Genomic DNA, 20855 nt, shown 5'->3' with positions numbered 1-20855 from the left:
ATGTCTAGAAAAATAGCAAATTGATTTATGAAAGCTTAACTAAGGCAGTTGCTAAGAGTAAAATCTATTACATTTAATGTTTATATTACTAAAAGATGAACTAAAAAAATTTACAAAATCAGTGAAGTAGGTATTCATCCTAAGAAGTTAGAAGTCTATGTAAGAAGTAAGAAAAACAGACAAGAGCTCAGTAAAAGAAAGTAAGAGATTAATGAATTAGGAAGCAGAAAAACAGCAGAACTAATTACATTTCTTTTTTCCTTTTGGGGAATTTGCTTTAAGTGAAATCCAGAAGAAAGGAATAACTTGATAGACTACTAATTAGGTAGTAGGAAAAATCAAAGACACACAAAATAAGAATGGAAAGGGGGAAGTAAGCGCAGGCTTCGGAAAATTAAAGAGATCAGAAGAGTCCAAGAGTGTAAGAGCAGAGTTCAGGGACTTTTGTTTTGTTTGCTGATGTATCCCAACTGCCTGGGATAGAGCCCAGCAGAGTGGCACATAAAAACCTTTGTTAACTGAATGAACAAATATATTTACATTTACTAAATTATGTGACATTGATAAATTTTGAGAGGATGAATTTGCAAAATGGATCCTAGAAGAAGTAGAAAATGGACAGGCTCCCTATAGACAGAGCTAAAATTCTTAGGTAAATTACATCAACACTTGAGGAACAAATAATTTTTGTATTTTAATTTTTTATTTATTAAAAAAAGTTTTATTTAAATTCTGGTTAGTTAACATAGTGTTATCTTAGTTTCAGTTGTACAATAGAGTGATTCAACACTTCCTTACAACACCCGGTGCTCATCACACCAAGTGCGCTCCTTCATCCTCATCATCTATTTCACACTCCCTCCCCCCCCACCTCCCCTCTGGTAACCATCGGGTTGTTCTGTGTGGTTAAGAGTCTATTTCTTGGTTTCCCTCTCTCTCTCTCTATCCCTTTGCTCATTTGTTTTGCTTCTTAAATTCCACATGAGTGAAATCACATGATATTTGTCTTTCTCAGACTGACTTATTTTTGCTTAGCATAATCCTCTATAGCTCCATCTATGTTTTTGCAAATGATAAGATTTCATTCTTTGTCATGGCCAAATAATAGTCCATCATATTCATATACCACATCTTTGTCTGCTCATCAATTGATGGACACTACAGCTGCTTCTATATCTTGGCTATTGTAAATAATGCTGCTATAAACATAGAGGTGCATGCATCCCATTGAATTAGTATTTTTGTGTTCTTTGGGTAAATACCCAGTAGTGCAATTGCTGGATTGTAGGATAGTTTTATTTCTAACTTTCTGGGGAATGTCCATACTGTTTTCCACAGTGGCTTCACCAATTTGCATTCCCACTAACAGTGTGCAAGTGTTCCTTTTTTTCCACATCCTTCCCAACACCTGTTATTTTTAAGTTTTTGAGTTTAGCCATTCTGATAGATGTCAGGTGATATCTCAATGTATTCTTGATTTGCATTTCCCTCATGGAAAGTGATGCTGAGCATCTTTTTCTGTGTCCCTTGGCAATCTGTGTGTTTTCTCTTTTTTTTTTTTTTTCAAGTTTTTATTTAAATTCCAATTAGTTAACATACTATGTAACATTATTTTAGGCGTTTGGTGATTCATCACTTACATAAAACACTCAGTGCTCATCACAACAAGTACCTTCCTTAAGGTATCATCACTGATTTAATCCATTCCCTCCCTCCATTAACCCTGTTTGTTCTCTATAGTTGAGAGTGTTTCCTGGTTTGCCTTTCTTCCTCCTAACCTGCCAAATTCAGCTGTTTCGTTTCTTAAATTCCACAAATGAGTGAAATATATATTTTCCTTATTCTGACTGACTTATTTCACTTAGAATGCTTTCTAGCTCAATCTGTGTTTTTGAAAATGGCAAGATTTCATTCTTCTTTTATGGCTGTATACACACACATACACACACACACACACACCACATCTTCTTTCATTCATCAGTTGATGGATGTTTGGGCTCTTTCCTTAATTTGGTTATTGCTTTTTTGGGAGAGGGGGATTGGCTATTGATAATGCTGCAATAAATATGGCCTTTATGATATTGAGGTATGTTCCCTCAGTCCCTACTTTGTTGAGGGTTTTTTGTTTTTTTTTAAAGAATGTTACAATTCTTTTTTTTTTTTTTAAGATTTTATTTATTTATTCTTGAGAGACAGAGAGAGAGAAGCAGAGACACAGGCAGAGGGAGAAGCAGGCTCCATGCAGGGATCCCGATGTGGGACTCGATACAGGTCTCCAGGATCCCACCCTGGGCTGAAGGCAGGTGCCAAACCACTGAGCCACCCAGGTTGCCCTTTGTTGAGGGTTTTTATCAAAAATGGATGCTGTACTTTGTCAAATGCTTTTTCTGCATCTATTGGGAGAATCATATGGTTCTTATCCTTTCTCTTATTAATGAGGTGTGTCATGTGATTGATTTATGAATATTGAACTACCTTGCAGCCCAGGAATAAATCCCACTCAGTTGTAGTGAATTATTCTTTTAATGTACTATTGGATTTGATTTGCTAATATATTTTTTTGTATTTTGTTTATTTGAGAGAGAGAATGAGCAAGAGTAAGCGAGAGCAGAAGCCTCCCTGCTGAGCAGGGAGTGTGACATGGCTCTGGATCCTGGGGCTCTGGGATTATGACCCAAGCCAAAGGCAGATGCTTAACTGACTGAGTCACCCAGGCACCCCATCAATTTGCTAATACTTCACTGAGAATTTTTACATCCATGTTCATTAGAGATATTGGCCTGTAGTTCTCTTTTTTAGTGGAGTCTTTGTCTGGTTTTGGAATCAGGATAATGCTGGCCACATAGAATGAGTTTGGAAGTTTTCCTTACATTTCTATTTTTTTGGAATGGTTTGAAGAGAATAGGTATTAACTCTTTAAATGTTTAGTAGAATCCTCCTGTGAAGCCATCTGGTCCTGGACTTTTTTTGGGAGATGTTTGATTACTGATTCAGTTTCTTTGCTGGTTATCAGTCTGTTCAAGTTTTCTATTTGCTCCTGTTTCAGTTTTGGTAGTTTATATGTTTCTAGGAATTTATCCATTTTTTTCCAGGTTGTCTAATTTGTTAGCAGATAGTTTTCATAATATTTTCTTGTTATTGTTTGTACTTCTGTGGTGTTGGTTGTTATTTCTCCTTTCTCATTTGTGATTTTATTTATTTAGGTCCTTTCTCTTTTCTTATTGATTAGTCTGGCTAGGGAGTTTACAAATTTTACTAATTTTTTCAAAGAACCAGCTCTTGATTTCATTGATCTGTTCTACTTTTGTTTGTTTCTATATCATTTACTTATGCTCAAAACTTTATTATTTCCCTTCTGCTGGTTGGTTGTTCTTTTTCTAGATCCTTTAGGTGTAAAGTTAGTTTGTTTATCTGAGGTTTTTCTTGCTTCTTGAGGTAGGCCTGTATTGCTATGCACTTGCCTCTTAGGACATCTTTGGCTGCATCCCAAAGTTTTTGGGCCATGATGTTCCTGTTTTTGTTTGCTTCCATGTATTTTTTTTTAATTTCTTCTTTAACTTCCCAGTTGATGCATTCATTCTTTAGTAGGATGTTCTTTAACCTTCATATATTTGTGGTCTTTACAGATTTTTTCTGTGATTGACTTCAAGTTTGATAGAAAATCAAAACTTGAAGTTGTGGTCAGAAAATATGTATGGTATGATCTCAATCTTTTTGTACTTGTTGAGACCTGATTTGTGGCCTAGTATGTGATCTATTCTGGAGAATGTCCTAAGTGCACTTTGAAAGTATGTGTATTTTGCTGCTTTAGGACGGAATGCTCTCAACATATCTGTTAAGTCCACCTGGTCCAGTATGTCATTCAAAGCCCTTGTTTCCTTGTTGATGATCTGTTCAATAATGCATGTGTAGATTTACTATCATTGTATTATTATCAAAGAGTTCCTTTCTGTTATTGTTTTATATAATGAACAAATAATTTATTTATATTTTTAAAAGATTTTATTTATTTATTCATCAGACACACATACATACACACATACAGAGGCAGAGACATAGGCAGAGAGAGAATCAGGCTCCCTGCAGGGAGCCCAATGTGGGACTTGATCCCAGGACTTTGGGATCATGACCTGAGCCAAAGGCAGATGCTCAATTAGTAGTAAGCCACCCAGGCACCCCAGGAACAAATAATTTAAAGCATCACTCTGACCTCTGTCTTGTTATGTACATGGTGTTCTCCCTGTATGTTATCTGTGTCCAAATTTCCCCTTGTTATAAGGTACCAGTCTTATTGCATCAGGGGTCACCCTTTTCCATTATGACCTCATCTTAACGAATTACATATGCAATGACCATATTTCCAAATAAGGTCACATTCTGAGGTGCTAGGGGCTAGGACTCTAAGTTTTGAATTTGGAGAGGCGGGAACACAATGTATCCCAAAATAGATGGGAAGCTTGTGAGGGGTGAGAGTGGAGGGAGAGGTGACATGCAGAAACTCATATCAGATTGTCACTATTTCCTGAACTTCCCATTTTCTGTCTTCAACCCTTTCTCCTCATCTCTGTGTAACTAAGGTAGAGTTCCCCTCCTCTAACCCTTGGAAATATTTTTCCCCCTGTGAAGTGGTAAAACCCTTTCCCAATACCTATCTTTTAAATGTGGTTTCAACAATATGAACTCTCCTTCACACCAGCCTCCCCCCAAATATTTTGAAGACATTTGATAACAGGGAACAGGGCTTAAGTTTCTGTTAATGCACTATGATACTCTTTTTTTCCTCCTGTTTCCCGCTAAATGTAGAGTAAGAACTTCAAAGTCTTTCAATTGAATTGAATTCAGATGATTTTCCCCTCCCTCTGTCATTAGCAACAAAATGGAGATTTGTGTGGTTCAATAAATCATCACATTTTATTATTTGTTGTAAGCAAAATATTTTCCAGAGAACAGCATTACATTAGAATCAGTAGATACAGAGAGTAGAGATCAAATTTTCTTCAAGTGCTGATTTCTCAGAAATGTGTGTTTTCAGGTCACTGAAGATCATCTGTAAGCAATTGGTCTTGGAAAAACATAATTTTTGAAAAACTCTCTTACCCTATGAGAGTGACTTAATATGAATGAAAAAATACATTGCTCTGGTTTTTTTTTTTAATTTTTATTTATTTATGATAGTCACACAGAGGGAGAGAGAGAGAGGCAGAGACATAGGCAGAGGGAGAAGCAGGCTCCATGCACCAGGAGCCCGACGTGGGATTCGATCCCAGGTCTCCAGGATCGCGCCCTGGGCCAAAGGCAGGCGCTTAACCACTGCGCCACCCAGGGATCCCCATTGCTCTGGTTGAATTGAAAATTGGTAGATCTCTATTACAGAATTCTAATAATCTTCATACTCAAAAATTAAAAATTTACATGCAGTAAAATTACCAATGTTCGGGCAGCCCCCGTGGCGCAGCAGTTTAGCGCCACCTGCAGCCTAGGGCGTGATCCTGGAGACCCTGGATTGAGTCCCACGTCGGGCTCCCTGCATGGAGCCTGCTTCTCCCTCTGTCTGTGTCTCTGCCTCTCTCTCTCTCTCTGTGTCTCTATGAATGAATAAATAAATAATCTTTAAAAAAAATTACCAATGTTCTTTTGAGAACTTGCTACTTCTTGAAATTCACATAGTTATTTTAATAATACTTTCAAAGTCCTAAGTATAATATCTTTTTTTTAAAAGATTTATTTATTTATTCATGAGAGACACAGAGAGCGAGCGAGCTGTGGAGATATAGGTAGAGGGAGAAGCAGGCTCTTCACAGGGAGCCCGATGTGGGACTTGATCCCAGGACTCCAGGATCACGCCCTGGGCCAAAGGCAGTGACCCAACTGCTGAGCCACCCAGGCATCCCCTAAGTATAATATTTTATGAAGCCTCCTTTTTATTTTTATTTTATTTTTATTTTAAAGATTTTATTTTTATGTACCCAGCATGGGGCTTGAACTCACAACCCTGAGATTAAAAGTCACATGCTCCACCAAGTGAGCCAGCCAGGCACCCCTAACACCTCCTTTTAAAATTCCTTCCTTTAAAATAGTTATCTTTGGGGGCACCTGGGTGCCTCAGTCAGTTAAATGTCTGGCTCTTGATGTCAGCTCAGGTATTGACCTTAGAGTCGTGAGTTCAAGCCCTGTATTGGGCTCTACACTGACCATGGAACCTACTTAAAAAAATAGTCATCTTTGGATTATTTTGTGGTTCAGAGTTTTATTTGTGTATGTTGATTGTTGATTGTCTCAAGCTACTTCATATAATAGTGGTTGTATGATGAGTAAGGCAAGAGTGATAGGCAGTGTAAGTATGGATCACCAGTTATGTTTATGCTCAGGCCCTTGAAAGCATGCAGAGAGAGCCAGCCATTAACCATCCCTTAGAGTGGGTAAAAGCTAAAAGAACACACATGGGATGGAAACAAACAACAACCAAGTCATTATGTCCTTGCTGACCACTGTGATTATTGAATTAGCTCTATTTTAAGACTTTTCTATGCTTAGCTCTTTCTCATTATACAAGGTGCAGAAATCATGTCCTTGTTAATAATTCAAGTGTGGATCTTATCTTGGCTGTGTCTGTGTTACAGTCAATGGTCCAAATCATCAAGGTCACTGCTAGCACAGGCATGCACTACTTCACCACCCTCTTTGTTGCCCAGTTTACTGCTTAAAGTAAGCAACTCAGACTACCAATGGCAGTGCTCACATTCAAGAGTTATTTATCTTCACACATTGCCTCTGAAGTCTTTTCTAAAGCCTAATATTTTTCTATCTGGAATCCAGAAGGCTTTGATCCAAGCTTATAGTTTCCAAATAATTATTTCAACAGATTTAAACATATTTTTTCTTCACATACCTAAGCCAAAGTCATTTACGTGGCACAAAACTTAAGTATGTTAACATCATCACTTTATCTAAAGAGAGTAAAACTTTTTAAATTTCTACATCTGGAGGAACCACCCAACCCAAGGTTCTGGCATGCATGGGAGGGAAAAATCAATTCAGGAGCATTCTGAAGTCAGTATTCATCATGAAATGGGTACTCAGGATGATCACACCACCTGTCAAAACAAATTCCCGAAAGGGAAAAAGTTCACTTGCAAACATTGCACAGCTGTATGCGTTACTAGCCTCCTTTGACAATTTCACTGGCCCTTCCCTTTCTCCCCTAGTCCTCCCTCTCTGTTTCTCACCCAGTCTCCTCTGTTTTCCCGCAAGCCAACATGTTTTACTGAAGCTCTGGACAGTAGTGTGTGTGTACTTGAGTAAGTGTGTGTGTGTGATGGAAGGCTGGCTGCCTCCACATCAACATTTTGCTCAGAACAAAAGCACAGGAAGTGAGAAATGACTGCCCATGGGTTTTTGTGCCCCTTCTCAATTCCTTCCTTCCCTCTGCTGTTTTGACACAAGCTGCCTTCCATGTCAATGATCCACATATGTGTTTCTCTTCAAAATTCTATTACCCATCAGTATCACTTTCTTTCCAGAGTTTTTACCTGTCCTTCTCACTGGACCTCTTGAGAATTGAAAGTTTGAAATCTAGAAACGTGAATTTAAGTTTCCATGATAATGATGATGATCATGAACCTATCAAATAACAGTGATGGAATAGTCAATAAAAAAGGACTAGTGTGTGTTGTGCCTTCCATGGATCATGTTTAAAATTCAGTTCTCTGCAAGTACTATGAGCTTTAATTAAAATAGAAAACATGGGATCCCTGGGTGGCGCAGCGGTTTGGCGCCTGCCTTTGGCCCAGGGCGCGATCCTGGAGACCCGGGATCGAATCCCACATCAGGCTCCCGGTGCATGGAGCCTGCTTCTCCCTCTGCCTGTGTCTCTGCCTCTCTCTCTCTCTCTCTGTGACTATCATAAATAAATAAAAACTTAAAAAAAAAAAAGAAAACAAATTAAGGTTCTTCAATGTTAGAGATCAACTGGATGAAAAACAGAGAAGAATCATAGCCTAACATCCCTAAGTGGTACATTTTTTTTTTTTAATCAATGAGGCCTAATGTTTGTTTCTCCTTGCTGATTTATCTAGTTATTTCTTATGCGTTATATCCCCATTTGTTGCGGGAATTAGGTATTAAATATGTCAAATGTCAAACTAAATAATTTCACCAATTAACCATAAAAAAATCAGTACATTGGTAGCTTGATTGTCTCTTACTATCTCTTTTTAATTTAATGATATTTATTCAATTGAAATAATTTATCTTCAAGAGCTATTAATTAACCATTAAGTGTTGGTGTGTTTGTGTTTGTGTTTACCTTTCTGTTTCCAAAGCTTAGTGGTACCTTTTGATGTTGAATAATGTTTTACTCTAGAAAATTAACATTAGGCGGCTGTTGTATTAATTCAGAAATTGATTCAGAAATTTGGTATTAGCATTGTCAGTGTGCTTTCTGACTCATGAGAAATAGTGGGACCAATAAGGTAAGTGTTCAAGCTGTATGAATTAACCTAATGAGCATTTTCCAAATGCTCACTTAAAGAGGAGATTACAAACAGATTACTGTCCAGGTGATTTCAAAAACTGGATATACTAATGAATAAAGAGAAAGAAAAGTGTATACACCAATATATGTATGTATGTATCTATCTATATATATCTATGAGAACCATATATGTATGAACTAGTCTTTTGTTATTTTAAAGGCTCTATACTATTTAGAGAATAAAGGGCTAATTCAGTTGATTAGCTGAATTTAGCAACATTTTGAAGGAGTGTAAGGAATTTTGCTTGTGGGAAGTCAGCTAATAGGTGGAATTAGAAGCTCCACATCTTACAGGCAGGCATTTGCCTAAAACCCTAGGTTCTTCACTTCTAATGTGGCACTCTTTCTACTTTACTCCCATGTCTCTTTCATTTTTGTTGATAACTTCACTCTAAATTGTGCATCACTTTGATTTTTAGGAAAAAATAAATAAGTTCGAGTATTCGTGTTGCTGTTATATTAACGTATATACACTATGACTTAATTCTCATCAAGGTATTTGGCCTGCCATGCCTTAACCTAAGTCAAGGGATGTCATGAATACCAGAAATCTTTTTTTTTTTTAATACCAGAAATCTTTTAAATAAAACTGTGGCATGTAGGAAATTCCTAGAGTAAAAGTAATTTACCCAGACGCTGCCCACTGGCTTTACCATTGTGATTTCTATGGGCCTATCCAGTACCACTGGGTAGTATTTGATGAATGGTCCCCTGGACTCACATGAGCATCTCCACAAAGCAAACATTTTTATTCAAGGCCTCAATGTCCTTCATTTCTTCTTCAGTGAGAGAAAAGTCAAAGATCTGAAATAACAGAAATAAGACATTTTTGAATGTAGGAAATGGGTCAAGCTTGGGATCAGGGAATGAGGCCAGTAGTAAGATCCTCTCAAAAATTTATGAGCATCTTTTTTTTCTTATGAACATGTTTAAAATAATTATTCACCATGACCAAGTGGGGATTTATTCTTAGGCTACAAGAGTAATTCAATATTCACAAGTCAATCGATGTGATACACCACATTAATAAAAGAAAGGATAAGAACCTTATGAACTTCTCAATAGGTGCAGAAAAAGCATTTGACAAAGTACAGCATCCATTCTGGATAAAAACCATCAACAAAGTAGGGATTGAGAGAACATACGTCAATATCATAAAGGCCATAAACAAAAACCCACAGCTAATATCATCCTCAAAGGGGAAAAACTGAGAGCTTTCCTTCTATAGTCAGGAACAAAACGTATGACCACTCTCACTTTTGTTATTTAACATAGTAGTGGAAGTTTTAGCTTCAGCAATCAGTCAATAAAAAGAAATAGAAGGCATCCAAACTGGCAAGACAGATGTTAAACTTTCACTGTTTGCAGACATTATACTCTGTAGAAAAACCAAAAGACTCCACTAAAAAATTGTTAGAATTGATACATGAAAAAGTGGGAGGAGGAGCAGAGGAAGAGAGACAAGCAAACTCTGCATTGGGTGAGGAGCCCAATGCAGGGCTCAGTCTCAGAACCCTGAGGTCACAACCTGTGCTAAAACCAAGAATTAGACACTTAACCGATTGAGCCATCCAGGTGCCCCAGAAATTTGTTACATTTCTATACACCAATAATGAAGCAGTATTAAGAGAAATAAAGGAACCAATCCCATTTACAATTGCACCAAAAACTGTCAGATACCTAGGAATAAACCTAACCAAAGTGAGGGACAATCTATATTCTGAGAACCAGAGAACACTTAGGAAAGAAATCAAAGATGACAGAAAGAAATGGGAAAACATTCCATGCTCATAGATTGGAAGAAAAATATTGTCAAAATGTTTAATCCACCCAAAGCAATCTATACATTCAATGTAATCCCTATCAGCAAAAGATTTTCCACAGAGCTAGAACAAATAATCCTTAAATTTGTATGGAACTACAAAAGACCCCAAATTAAAAGAAAGACCCTGAGTAACCAAAGCAATCTTGAAAAAGCAAAGTAGAGCTGGGGGCATCAGAATTCCAGACTTCAAGCTATATTACAAAGCTGTACTCATCAAGACAATATGGTACTGGCACAAAAACAAGCACATAGATCAATGGAACAGAAGAGAAAACCAAGAAATAAACCCAAAACTATATGGTCAATTATTCTTCAACAAAGCAGGAAAGAATATCCAATGGAAAAAATTTGTCTCTTCAGCAAATGGTATTTTGTTGGACTACTTTCTTACACCATACATAAAAATAAATTCAAAATGGGGGAAAGACCTGGGGCACCTGGGTAGCTCAGTGGTTAAGCATCCACCTTTGGCTCAGGTTGTGATCCTGGGGTCCTGAGATCAAGTCCTGCATCAGGCTCCCTGTAGGAAGCCTGCTTCTCCCTCTGCCTATGTCTCTGCCTCTCTCTATGTCTCTCTCATGAATAAATAAATAAAATCTTTCTTAAAAAATGGATGAAAGACCTAAGTGTGAGACAGGAAACCATCAAAACCATAGAACACAGGCAGTAACCTTTCTGATATTGGCCATAGCAACTTCTTACTAGACACATTGCCAGAGGCAAGGGAAACAAAAGCAAAAGATGAACTATTACGACTTTATCAAGATAAAAAGCTTCTGCACATCAAAGGAAACAATCATTAAAACTAAAAGGCAGCCTATGCAATGGGAGAAGGTATTTTCAAATGACGTGTCTGATAAAAGGTTAGTATCTAAAATATATAAAGAACTTGTAAGACCTGATACCTAAAAAAAAAAAAAAAAAAAAAATCCAGTTAAAAAATGGGCAGAAGACGTGAGTAGACATTTTTCCAAAGAAGACATACAGATGGCCAACAGACACATGAAAATATGCTCAACATCACTTATCATCAGGGAAATACAAATCAAAATCATGATGAGATACTACTTCATACCTGTCAGAATGGCTAAAATTAACGACACAGGAAACAACAGGTGTAGGTGAAAATGTGGAGAAGAAGGAACCTTGTTACATTGTTGGTGGGAATGCAAACTGGTGCAGCCACTCAACACAGCCACTGGAAGGCAGTATGGAGGTTCCTCACAAAGTTAAAAATAGAATTACCCTATGATCCAGCATTGCTGGATATTTACCCAAAGGATAAAAACATACTGACTTGAAGGGATACGTGCACTTTGATATTTACTGCAGCATTATCAACAATAGCCAAATTATGGAAAGTGCCCAAATGCTCATAAGTGACGAATGGAAAAAGATGTGGTATCTATATATTGGAATATTACTCAACCATAAAAAGAATAAAATCTCTCCATTTGCAATAACGTGGATAGAGCTAGAGTGCATTATGCTAAGTGAAACAAGTCAGAGAAATACATATACCATACGATTTTACTCATATGTGGAATTTAAGAAACAAAATGAACAAGGGCATGGAAAAGAAAAAGAGGGAGACAGTGAACCATAAGAGACTCTTAACCAGGGCAGCCTGGGTGGCTCAGTGGTTTAGTGCTGCCTTCAGCCCAGGGCATGATCCTGGAGACACGGGATCGAGTCCCACGTTGGGCTCCCTGTATGGAGGCTGCTTCTTCCTCTACCTGTCTCTGCCTCTCTCTCTCTCTGTGTCTCTCATGAAAAAAATATAAATAAAATCTTAAAAAAAAAAAGAGAGACTCTTAACCATAGAGAACAAACTGAGGGTTGCTGGAGGGGAGGTGGGTGGAAGATGGGCTAAATGGGTGATGGGCATTAAGGAGGGCATCTGTTGTAATGAAACTGGGTGTTATATGAATCGCTAAATTCTACTCTTGAAACCAAAATTACACTATGTGTTAACTAACTGGAATGTAAATAAAATTGATACAAAAATAATTGTTAATATCTTTGTTTCAGTTCTGTCAGGTACTTCCTTTTAGTCCTTCATATATGTTGAAGCTCTGTTATTAGTGACATACACATAAAAGATTACATCAAAAATTTATGTCGAAAATTTACATAAAAAATTTATGAATATCTGCAAATGTGAAAGAAGTTGGGCTGGTGCTGGGGGGCCACATCCCCATGCAGAGCTGGGGATGGTCTTTGTCTTTGAGACACTTCTGCTGGGGCAATTTTGCAGGACATTCCAAATACTCTGCAATAACATATATTCAGGACATCTAAAATTTCAAGAGTGAGGAATTTTTTATTGTTTCTGGATGAGATGCTGAACTTCTGATTCTGGACTATGGCTTTTGTGCACTTGTTTTTAAAAATATTCCCTAGTCTCCAAATTTGCTTATGTATTTTTAACTTTTAATTTGCTTTATCTTCTTTTTTTTTAAGATTTTATTTATTTATTCATGATAGACATAGAAAGAGAGAGAGGGGCAGAGACACAAGCGGAAGGAGAAGCAGGCTCCATGCTGGGAGCCCGACACGGGACTCGATCCCAGGGCTCCAGGATCACGCCCTAGGCCAAAGGCAGGCACTAAACCACTGAGCCACCCAGGGATCCCCCTTGCTTTATCTTCTTAATCATTTTCCCTATCATTTTTAATAGGTCTTCTACTTTTTAAATCTATTACATTTTCATTGATTTATTTTTTCGTAGCTTGTAAATTTTATACTCTTGTTCTTTATTAACATTTTAATATTTTATTTTAGCTTATTTACGTTTTTAATATTTGCTTTGTTAATAATTCTCTCCTCTTTATTGTCTTATTTTGTTATCCCTTCATTTTTATTTTAGTAATTTATATTGATAAATTTTAATTATATACATAAATATATGCTTTTTTAATGAGAAATTACTACATAAGTATATTGGCATGCATGGAATAATAAATGAAAGGTCCTCTTGTTACCCACCAACCCTAGTCCTATTCTTCCTAAAAATTCCTTCCAAACATTCAACATACAAGTAATATGCAATAATTTATTCCGCAACTTTTTTTCATGCATATAATATGTCTTGGTGACCTTTTCTGTCAAAATGGATAGACTGATTTAAGTTTAATCACTGGGATCCCTGGGTGGCGCAGCGGTTTGGCGCCTGCCTTTGGCCCGGGGCTCGATCCTGGAGACCCGGGATCGAATCCCACATCGGGCTCCCGGTGCATGGAGCCTGCTTCTCCCTCTGCCTGTGTCTCTGCCTCTCTCTCTCTCTGTAACTATCATAAATAAATAAAAATAAAAAAAATAAATTTAATCACTGCATCCTAACACAATTTACCTAATCATTCCCCCATGGATTGCTTCCAAGTGCTCTTTTCAGGGAATAATTTTCTTTGATTATCCAAATATTGAGTTTATGAGATTATAAAGGGAATCAAAAGTTTGCATTACATAGAAACAGTCATGAATGAACTAATCACTTATAAAATAAATCCTTACTCAAACCTTCTTTCTCAGTGTTGGTGAGTCATTTTCTGATTTCCATGAATATATAATGTAGAATGAAGTTGAAAATCTTGCCAAAGATGCAAGATTTCATGAAGTCAATGAAAGTGATCTTGGTTTAGGGACGCCTGGGTGGCTCAGCGGTTGAGCATCTGTCTTTGGCTGAGGGTGTGATCCGAGGGTCCACTATTGAGTCCCGCATCGGGCTCCCTGTGAAGAACCTGCTTCTCCCTCTGCCTATGTCTCTGCCTCTCTCTGTCTCTCATGAATAAATATAGAAAATCTTAAAAAAAAAATCTTGGTTTGCTTTAATTACAGGTAAAATATTTTCAAATAGGAATCTGATGCAGTTAAAATCTACTTTAGTAGATGTATCAGAAGAGTGTGATTTGAAAAAAAAATCAAAGGATTTACAATATTCAGATGAAGCCCTGTGAAATTTTACCAGAATTATTCTTTTTATGATCACTTAGCAAAAACCTTTGTGAAATAGAGAATATCACATTGTTATTATGTAATTTCATCTAGCATATTTTTAAGAATGAATACTGATTCATTCAGGTTCTTCTAAGATTTAGGACACATATACAATTGTAACCTAAATTTTGTTGAAACTAAAATAAAATGATTTCATGATTTTCAATTTTAATTTTTTTTAAGTAGGCTCTACACCCAGCATAGAGCCCAATGTGGGGCTTAAAATCCTCACCCTGAGATCAAGACCTGAGCTGAGATCAAGAGTTGGACACTCAAGTTACAAGCCAATCAGGCACCCTTTAGTTTTAATTTTAAGGTAAACTTCCAAATTCTTCCTCTCTCCATTCTTTCTATGCAATGTTTTTCTTTATTTTATATGAATTTTCTTAAAAAAAAAAGATTTTATTTACTTATTCATGAGAGACACAGAGAGAGGCAGAGACGTAGGTAGAGGGAGAAGCAGACTCCATGCAGGGAGCCTGATGTGGGACTCGATCCCAGTACTCCAGGATCATGCCCTGAGCCAAAAGCAGAGACGCTCAACTGCTGAGCCACCCAGGCATCCCACCACTCTCAGTTTCTGAACAGTAAAATTTTGAATCCATGAAAACATTTGTTGCAGGTGCATTAAACTTGTTTGCTTTACTTTTTGATGAACTAACACATTAGCCATCTAGATAGCTTATTTTTTTAAGATGACTGAAAACAGTGTCATCTACTTTTAGCAAGAAGGATTTGGTTAAGTGTTAAAATACTGTCAGTAGTGGCATAACTGTTTATCATTCTTTCCTCTTTTTGCTAATAACAGTATCCCATTTTTCCTTTTATGAATTTCTCCTCCACCACCTAGTACGGCTATTTGTCATGAATTCATTTCCAGCACAGGAATAGAGGTGTAGCCCAGGGGGCCAATCAAATTATCTTATTCACTGGATATAGTCATTAATATGGGAGTGGTGCATGACCCAGAAAAGGACAATCAGGGGTTGATAGAGATCCTCACAGAAGCCTTTACCTGTGATCATCTTCACTGAGTACAAGTAATAGATTAGCCTGGAGCTGTCAGGGACTGTTGGTGCCATCATGTAGAGACAGAGAAGGTTGGGAGGGGTGTGGGGAGTGTGGAGGGAGGAAAAGAGCTCAGTCCTTTTATAAATCATTTGAATACCTGTTCCTGGACATGTCTGATTTATCCATGGACTTTCCAGTTATGTGACCCAATAAATCATGTCTCTCTCTTTCTTTGGTAAGTTTGAGTTGCTTTCTGTCATACAGTAGCAAAAAAGCTCTGAAGATAAATTGTCTAATATCATGAATATCTTCCCAGTACGTAAGCAGTACTTACATTTTCACTCTATTATTTAAAAAAAGGGTATATAATATTTCATTGTATAAATATAATTTGTTTTATAAGATTCTACTGAAGATTGTTTTCAGTTTTTTAAAGTGCTAAATCATGCTGTAGTAAACATCCATATATGTGTGGTTAAATATAGGACCAAGATTGTTTGGTCAAATAGATATGTGGGTTGGAAAGGTGCCATCCTGCTCCTTCAAATCTTATATAAATTAATGTTTCTAACAGGAGTATATGAAGGTGCCTGTTTTCCTACATATTCAATATTCTGATTATTTTCCTAACTGAGGGGATAAATCTGGTCTTATTTTTATCAACTTACTTTTTGAGATTATTAAACTTATTAAACTACTTATTTTATTTAGTAAAAACTTATTAAACTACTGAGATTATTAAATTTATAAACTACTTATTGAAACAAAAACCACTTAGCTTTTGAGATTATTAACTGATGAGTCACTAATTAATTTTGCATGATATTTTTCTATGGCTTTATTTACCTAGCAGTTTAGTCTTGAGTAGTAGTAAACTAATCATGCCTTTGTCTAGCGGCCTCTTCTCACCTGTAAGTTATGAGGCTGATTCCAAATTATTTATAGAGGAGATAAAGGCAATTAGCATTCATGAAGTCTAATGATCCTCTTCAATAATGTCCAAATTTGTCCCCAGCAAATAAAAAAAGAAGATGGAAAGTTTCCTATTATGAACTTCAAATTTTATACCTTCTATTTCTGCCATGCTGGTGAAGTGAGTAGGTAAGTGCCAAGAGTCAATAGGTTAAGGAAACGGAAGAAAATAAGGGAGCTAGGTAAAGTACAAGTAGTAAAGCAAACCCCAAAGTGCTGGGAACTGTCTCAAATTCACCTAAAGTTAAATTCAGATATAAAGAATGTGGGTTGGAGAGCAGGTGTACAATAAAATATGAAGGCATTACAAGTTTCTTATTAATCTGAACAGAAGATTCTCCAAAAAATGAACAAACAAAACAAAACAACTCTACTTTCTACATTTCCAGAAGCAGTTCTCTTACTTGAAAGTTTTCCTTGATCCTTTCAGGGTTAAAGCTTTTAGGAATAACAACTACTCCTCTCTGGATGTTGAAACGCAAAAACGATTTGAGCTGCTGTCTTCTTGTACTTTTTCCCCAGTGCATTAAGAAGTTCATCCTTTAGCAAAGGTGGGGAAGATATATTCACCCTTAAAAAAAAATCAAAACCTGCATCATATTTAGCTCAAGTAATGAGAACAGATGGTTAGTCAATCACCTCCCTCCTCTGGCTCCCTATCCCCCTGGCCACCTACCACTTCAGGTCACCTGTAACCAATTTCTCAGAGAGCAGAGCACTCAGTGAAGAGTTGCTTTTAACATGAAAAGATCAAGAGAGGCAAATTTATAGAGCTGCCTCTTTCGGAGGGTAAATGGTATTTCTTTGAAGGGTCTTACAGAGAGAACTGGGTTGGAAGTAGGCATATGGGGAAGGCAGGAAGACCAAAGTGGAAGAAATAGAGGCACATCTATTAGAGTCATCTTCACGTAGAAAAATTTCTACTTAAGTCTATGGAACACATCACAGCAGAAGTGCTATATTGGAATACAGAAATCAAAAAATTCTAAAATTTCAGGATATGGTCATGGAGACTGTCAGATAATACCTAAACATTTGTGGGGGTATATCCCATGTTTCAGGCATTGTTAGGTAATTTCATACATACAGTGTAATAAATTCTTATACCACCTTTGTGAGGAAGGTTTTATTAGCTCCAATTTGTGTATATAGAGAATGACTCAAAGACTTTGTTACTTTCTTAAAATCACAGAGCCATATAATCTTGCCAACCAAGTAATTCACATCAGTTTCATACTCTACACCAAAGGAAACACTGCTGAAGAGATATACAGCATTGCTTACGAGGTTGGATTCCTAGAAGTCCCCAAAGGGCTGTATGCAATAATGACAATGTCATGTTGTTGGCAAAATTTCAAGAGTTTTGGCTGGGTGAAATACGGATGGCACTCAACCTACATGGTTGCATTAGAGAGCAGAGCACAAAATTAAAGCCTTGGAGGAATGCAGTTTTACACAGTTTTAAAAAATTTCTTCAATAAAACCCATTTAAAAGTATTATGGATAATGAGGCAAATGCTAAATATTATTCCTAACAAGGAAGTTGGCATTGTTTATTGGTGAGATTAATTAAAACATGGTTAATGAGGTCACCATCTGTAGAATAATCCTAAAATCAGTGGGGAGCAAATTCAGTTTTGTCAAGTTAGCATAGTTTAAAACTTTGAAGGAACAGACCTAACTAGTCACCATTCTAGCAAATACATTTTTTTTTCCAAATACAATTTTCTGTAACAAAAAAGCAGTCTCAAGGTTCAGATTACAGCCTGGTAAGTAGAAGTGACATGTTGCAAAAGCCCTCTCTCTGTAGCTATCAGGCATCTAAGAATATTTTCACAAGGGGTAGAGCATGTATAAAATGAAATTTAAAGATGAATTTTGTCATCTTGGCCAAGAGTTCTTTACACTATCCAGTGCAGGCCTGCATTCGTCTTCAGTATCTTACTGGCAAGATTCCTGCATTAAAAAGTGCTTGTGTCATAAAGTTCTTCTCAACATGTCTTCTTAACCACTATGGTAATATTTGACCTATGCTTTTCTTTCCTTTTTGGATTAAAATCAACCAACGCTGAATTAAAATAATTGAAGTATATACTTATCTTGATTGTCTGGAAGAGTATTTGGTGAGTTTTATTTCTAGAAGGCACAAGGAGATGCTACTGATTAAGTGGCAAAGGTAAACTGGGCCTCTTTGTAGTGGGTCTTCCTTCTTCTTTCTGTTCTCTAATTTGATACACTTTTTTTTTTTCTGACATAATCTTGTTCCTTTATCCTAAGAAACACTTGTGGGCTTTCCACCCCTTGGAACATTTCTTAAATAATTCTAGAAAGTAACACAGACTAAAAAAAGGCAGGAATCACACTCTTTAGTGTTTCCTTCCTTTATCTCTCTGACTTCCAACATCGCTCTCTACTTTTTCATTTCCAATCTTGTCTATTATTGGTAGACCAGTCTCTCCAAGACATGTGTTTTATCACATCACTCCACTGCTTAGAAACTAAGTATGAATTCCTTAATTTAATGCCTGCCTGCTCATTCCAAATACAAAATTTAAGGACTCCTTTCTAATCAGACTGGTGTGCTGTTGCATGTCTCTGGCCTTATTAAATATGTAGAAGTATGTAGGTGTACATCCATATGTATATGTGTATGTGTGTGTTCATAAAGACATTGAACGTTTTATAATCTACTCTTTGAAAAAGGACTTCATATGGCTTATGGCAACATGTGTGCATAATAAGGCTATCACAATTAGAAATAGAACAAATAGATATGTGCATATCGAATCTATGACTGAACAATCTGTGAACTGAAATCTGGGAGATTCTGGGAGATTAGAGAGAGTTGCATTGGGCAACATACTAGAAACATCTGCTCATGGGATCCCTGGGTGGCGCAGTGGTTTGGCGCCTGCCTTTGGCCCAGGGTGTGATCCTGGAGACCCGGGATTGAATCCCACGTCGGGCTTCTGGTGCATGGAGGCTGCTTCTCCCTCTGCCTGTGTCTCTGCCTCTCTCTCTCTCTCTCTCTCTCTCTCTGTGACTATCATAAATAAATAAAAATTAAAAAAAAGAAACATCTGCTCAATGAGAACTTTTGAGTTAACCTAAGAACTCAAATAACAGCATAACAATATAATATAAATCTTTGCATAGAGAGTTGTTAGGTAAAAATCCTAGGGCATATCACTAAAGAGACACCCAGTGGGATCCCTGGGTGGCGCAGCGGTTTAGCGCCTGCCTTTGGCCCAAGGCGCGATCCTAGAGACCTGGGATCGAATCCCACATCGGGCTCCCGGTGCATGGAGCCTGCTTCTCCCTCTGCCTGTGTCTCTGCCTCTCTCTCTCTCTCTGTCTCTGTGTGACTATCATAAATAAATAAAAATAAAAAAAAATAAAAAAATAAAGAGACACCCAGTGAGGGAAATTCTGGGGGTGGGAGTAGATAAGTTAATAAGATCCAAGTGCATACGAACTCACAGAGAACCATATTTCTTCTTTTCAGAGCATTTATCTAAGTTTCTAATTACCAATAACTTATGTGATTGATTCATATCTGCTCCCCACTAGGCGGCTAGTGCCCTAAGAGGAAGGGCTGTATCTGTCGTTGGTCTCTTATGCATGCCTAAAGCATAGCAAAGTGCCTGGCATAAGGCAGGTGCTCAGTGACTGTTGAATGAAAACAGTAACAATACAGAGAGGACCAAGCCAGCATCTTAGGAAGGAGCTTCATCAGGGCTGCAGCTTGGTGGGGTCATTTCAGGCCAGTGGATGATCCTTGTTTGGTATGCTGGCACTGGATGCTCAGTTTCAGGTAGAGGGTAGTGATAGTTTCTGTTGTCACTTGATGTCATCATTGCCCTGAACTAGCTCATTTCCAAGGTGAAGCATATCTAAGCACACTTGCTTCCATCTTTCTTAGGGGCTGGTTATAGCCCTTTGTGGATGGGCTAGTGGAGATTCAGTCTTTACTTTTTCTTGTTTATTCTGTAAAATTGAGGTCACTTGTCAGTGTCTTGACATGTCTGGGGCTTTTACAACACTATTTGATACTGCAGAACTTCAGATATCAAGAATCTCACAAGGTGAAGTTAAGCTGGCTCTTACGACAGATGAGTTCTTTGACTTGACTTTTTTTTTTTGACTTGACTTTCTTAAAGATGGTGGTGCCAGAAAGTGGACTATTAATTTGCATTACTATTTTCCCCTTTATAGCTTACTTTCTGAAAATTGGAACTGCTGATAATGAATGATGGTTATGACCTGTTCCTCCTACCCTTCTCTCTTAGACCCTGTGAAGGAAGACAGTAACCTCATTCTGTGTCTTTCTTAGAAGAAGTGTGTTGAATTTTCATTTAAGTTACTCAAATATATATATATAGATTCCGAAGTCAGGACACCTGTGATTTAGGCATAGTGAATAGGGTTAGGAAAAACTGAAGAATTTGGAGATCTTGCCTTTCTCCCCACCTCTCTCCCTTCATTTGTTACTAGAGTTAGGTATGTGAGATTAAATGG

At 37.3% G+C, this 20855-nt stretch overlaps 1 protein-coding gene across 6 annotated transcripts in view; it reads right to left on the bottom strand.

Moving 5' to 3' along the window:
* Window positions 1-4897: 4897 nt before the first annotated feature.
* Window positions 4898-20855, bottom strand: part of LOC140629504 (aldo-keto reductase family 1 member D1-like) — a 343573-nt gene continuing 327615 nt past the window's right edge. For 3 of the 6 annotated variants that reach the window (XM_072819023.1, XM_072819022.1, XM_072819024.1), the window contains 2 exons: window positions 9255-9337; window positions 4898-7094 (listed from right to left, as the gene is read on the bottom strand). In XM_072819023.1, the coding sequence (XP_072675124.1) occupies window positions 7052-7094; window positions 9255-9337 (126 nt within the window). In that variant the 3' untranslated portion in view covers window positions 4898-7051. Of the gene's footprint in view, window positions 7095-9254; window positions 9338-16741; window positions 16909-17622; window positions 17732-20855 lie in introns of those variants that run through there. The other 3 variants (XR_012027332.1, XR_012027333.1, XR_012027336.1) reach the window with 2 other exon arrangements.

Source organism: Canis lupus (assembly GCF_048164855.1).
Source record: "Canis lupus baileyi chromosome 15 unlocalized genomic scaffold, mCanLup2.hap1 SUPER_15_unloc_2, whole genome shotgun sequence".
NCBI classification, from domain to species: domain Eukaryota; kingdom Metazoa; phylum Chordata; class Mammalia; order Carnivora; family Canidae; genus Canis; species Canis lupus.
The sequence above is the reverse complement of the archived record's forward strand: the minus strand, read 5'-3'. Positions and strand labels throughout refer to the sequence as shown.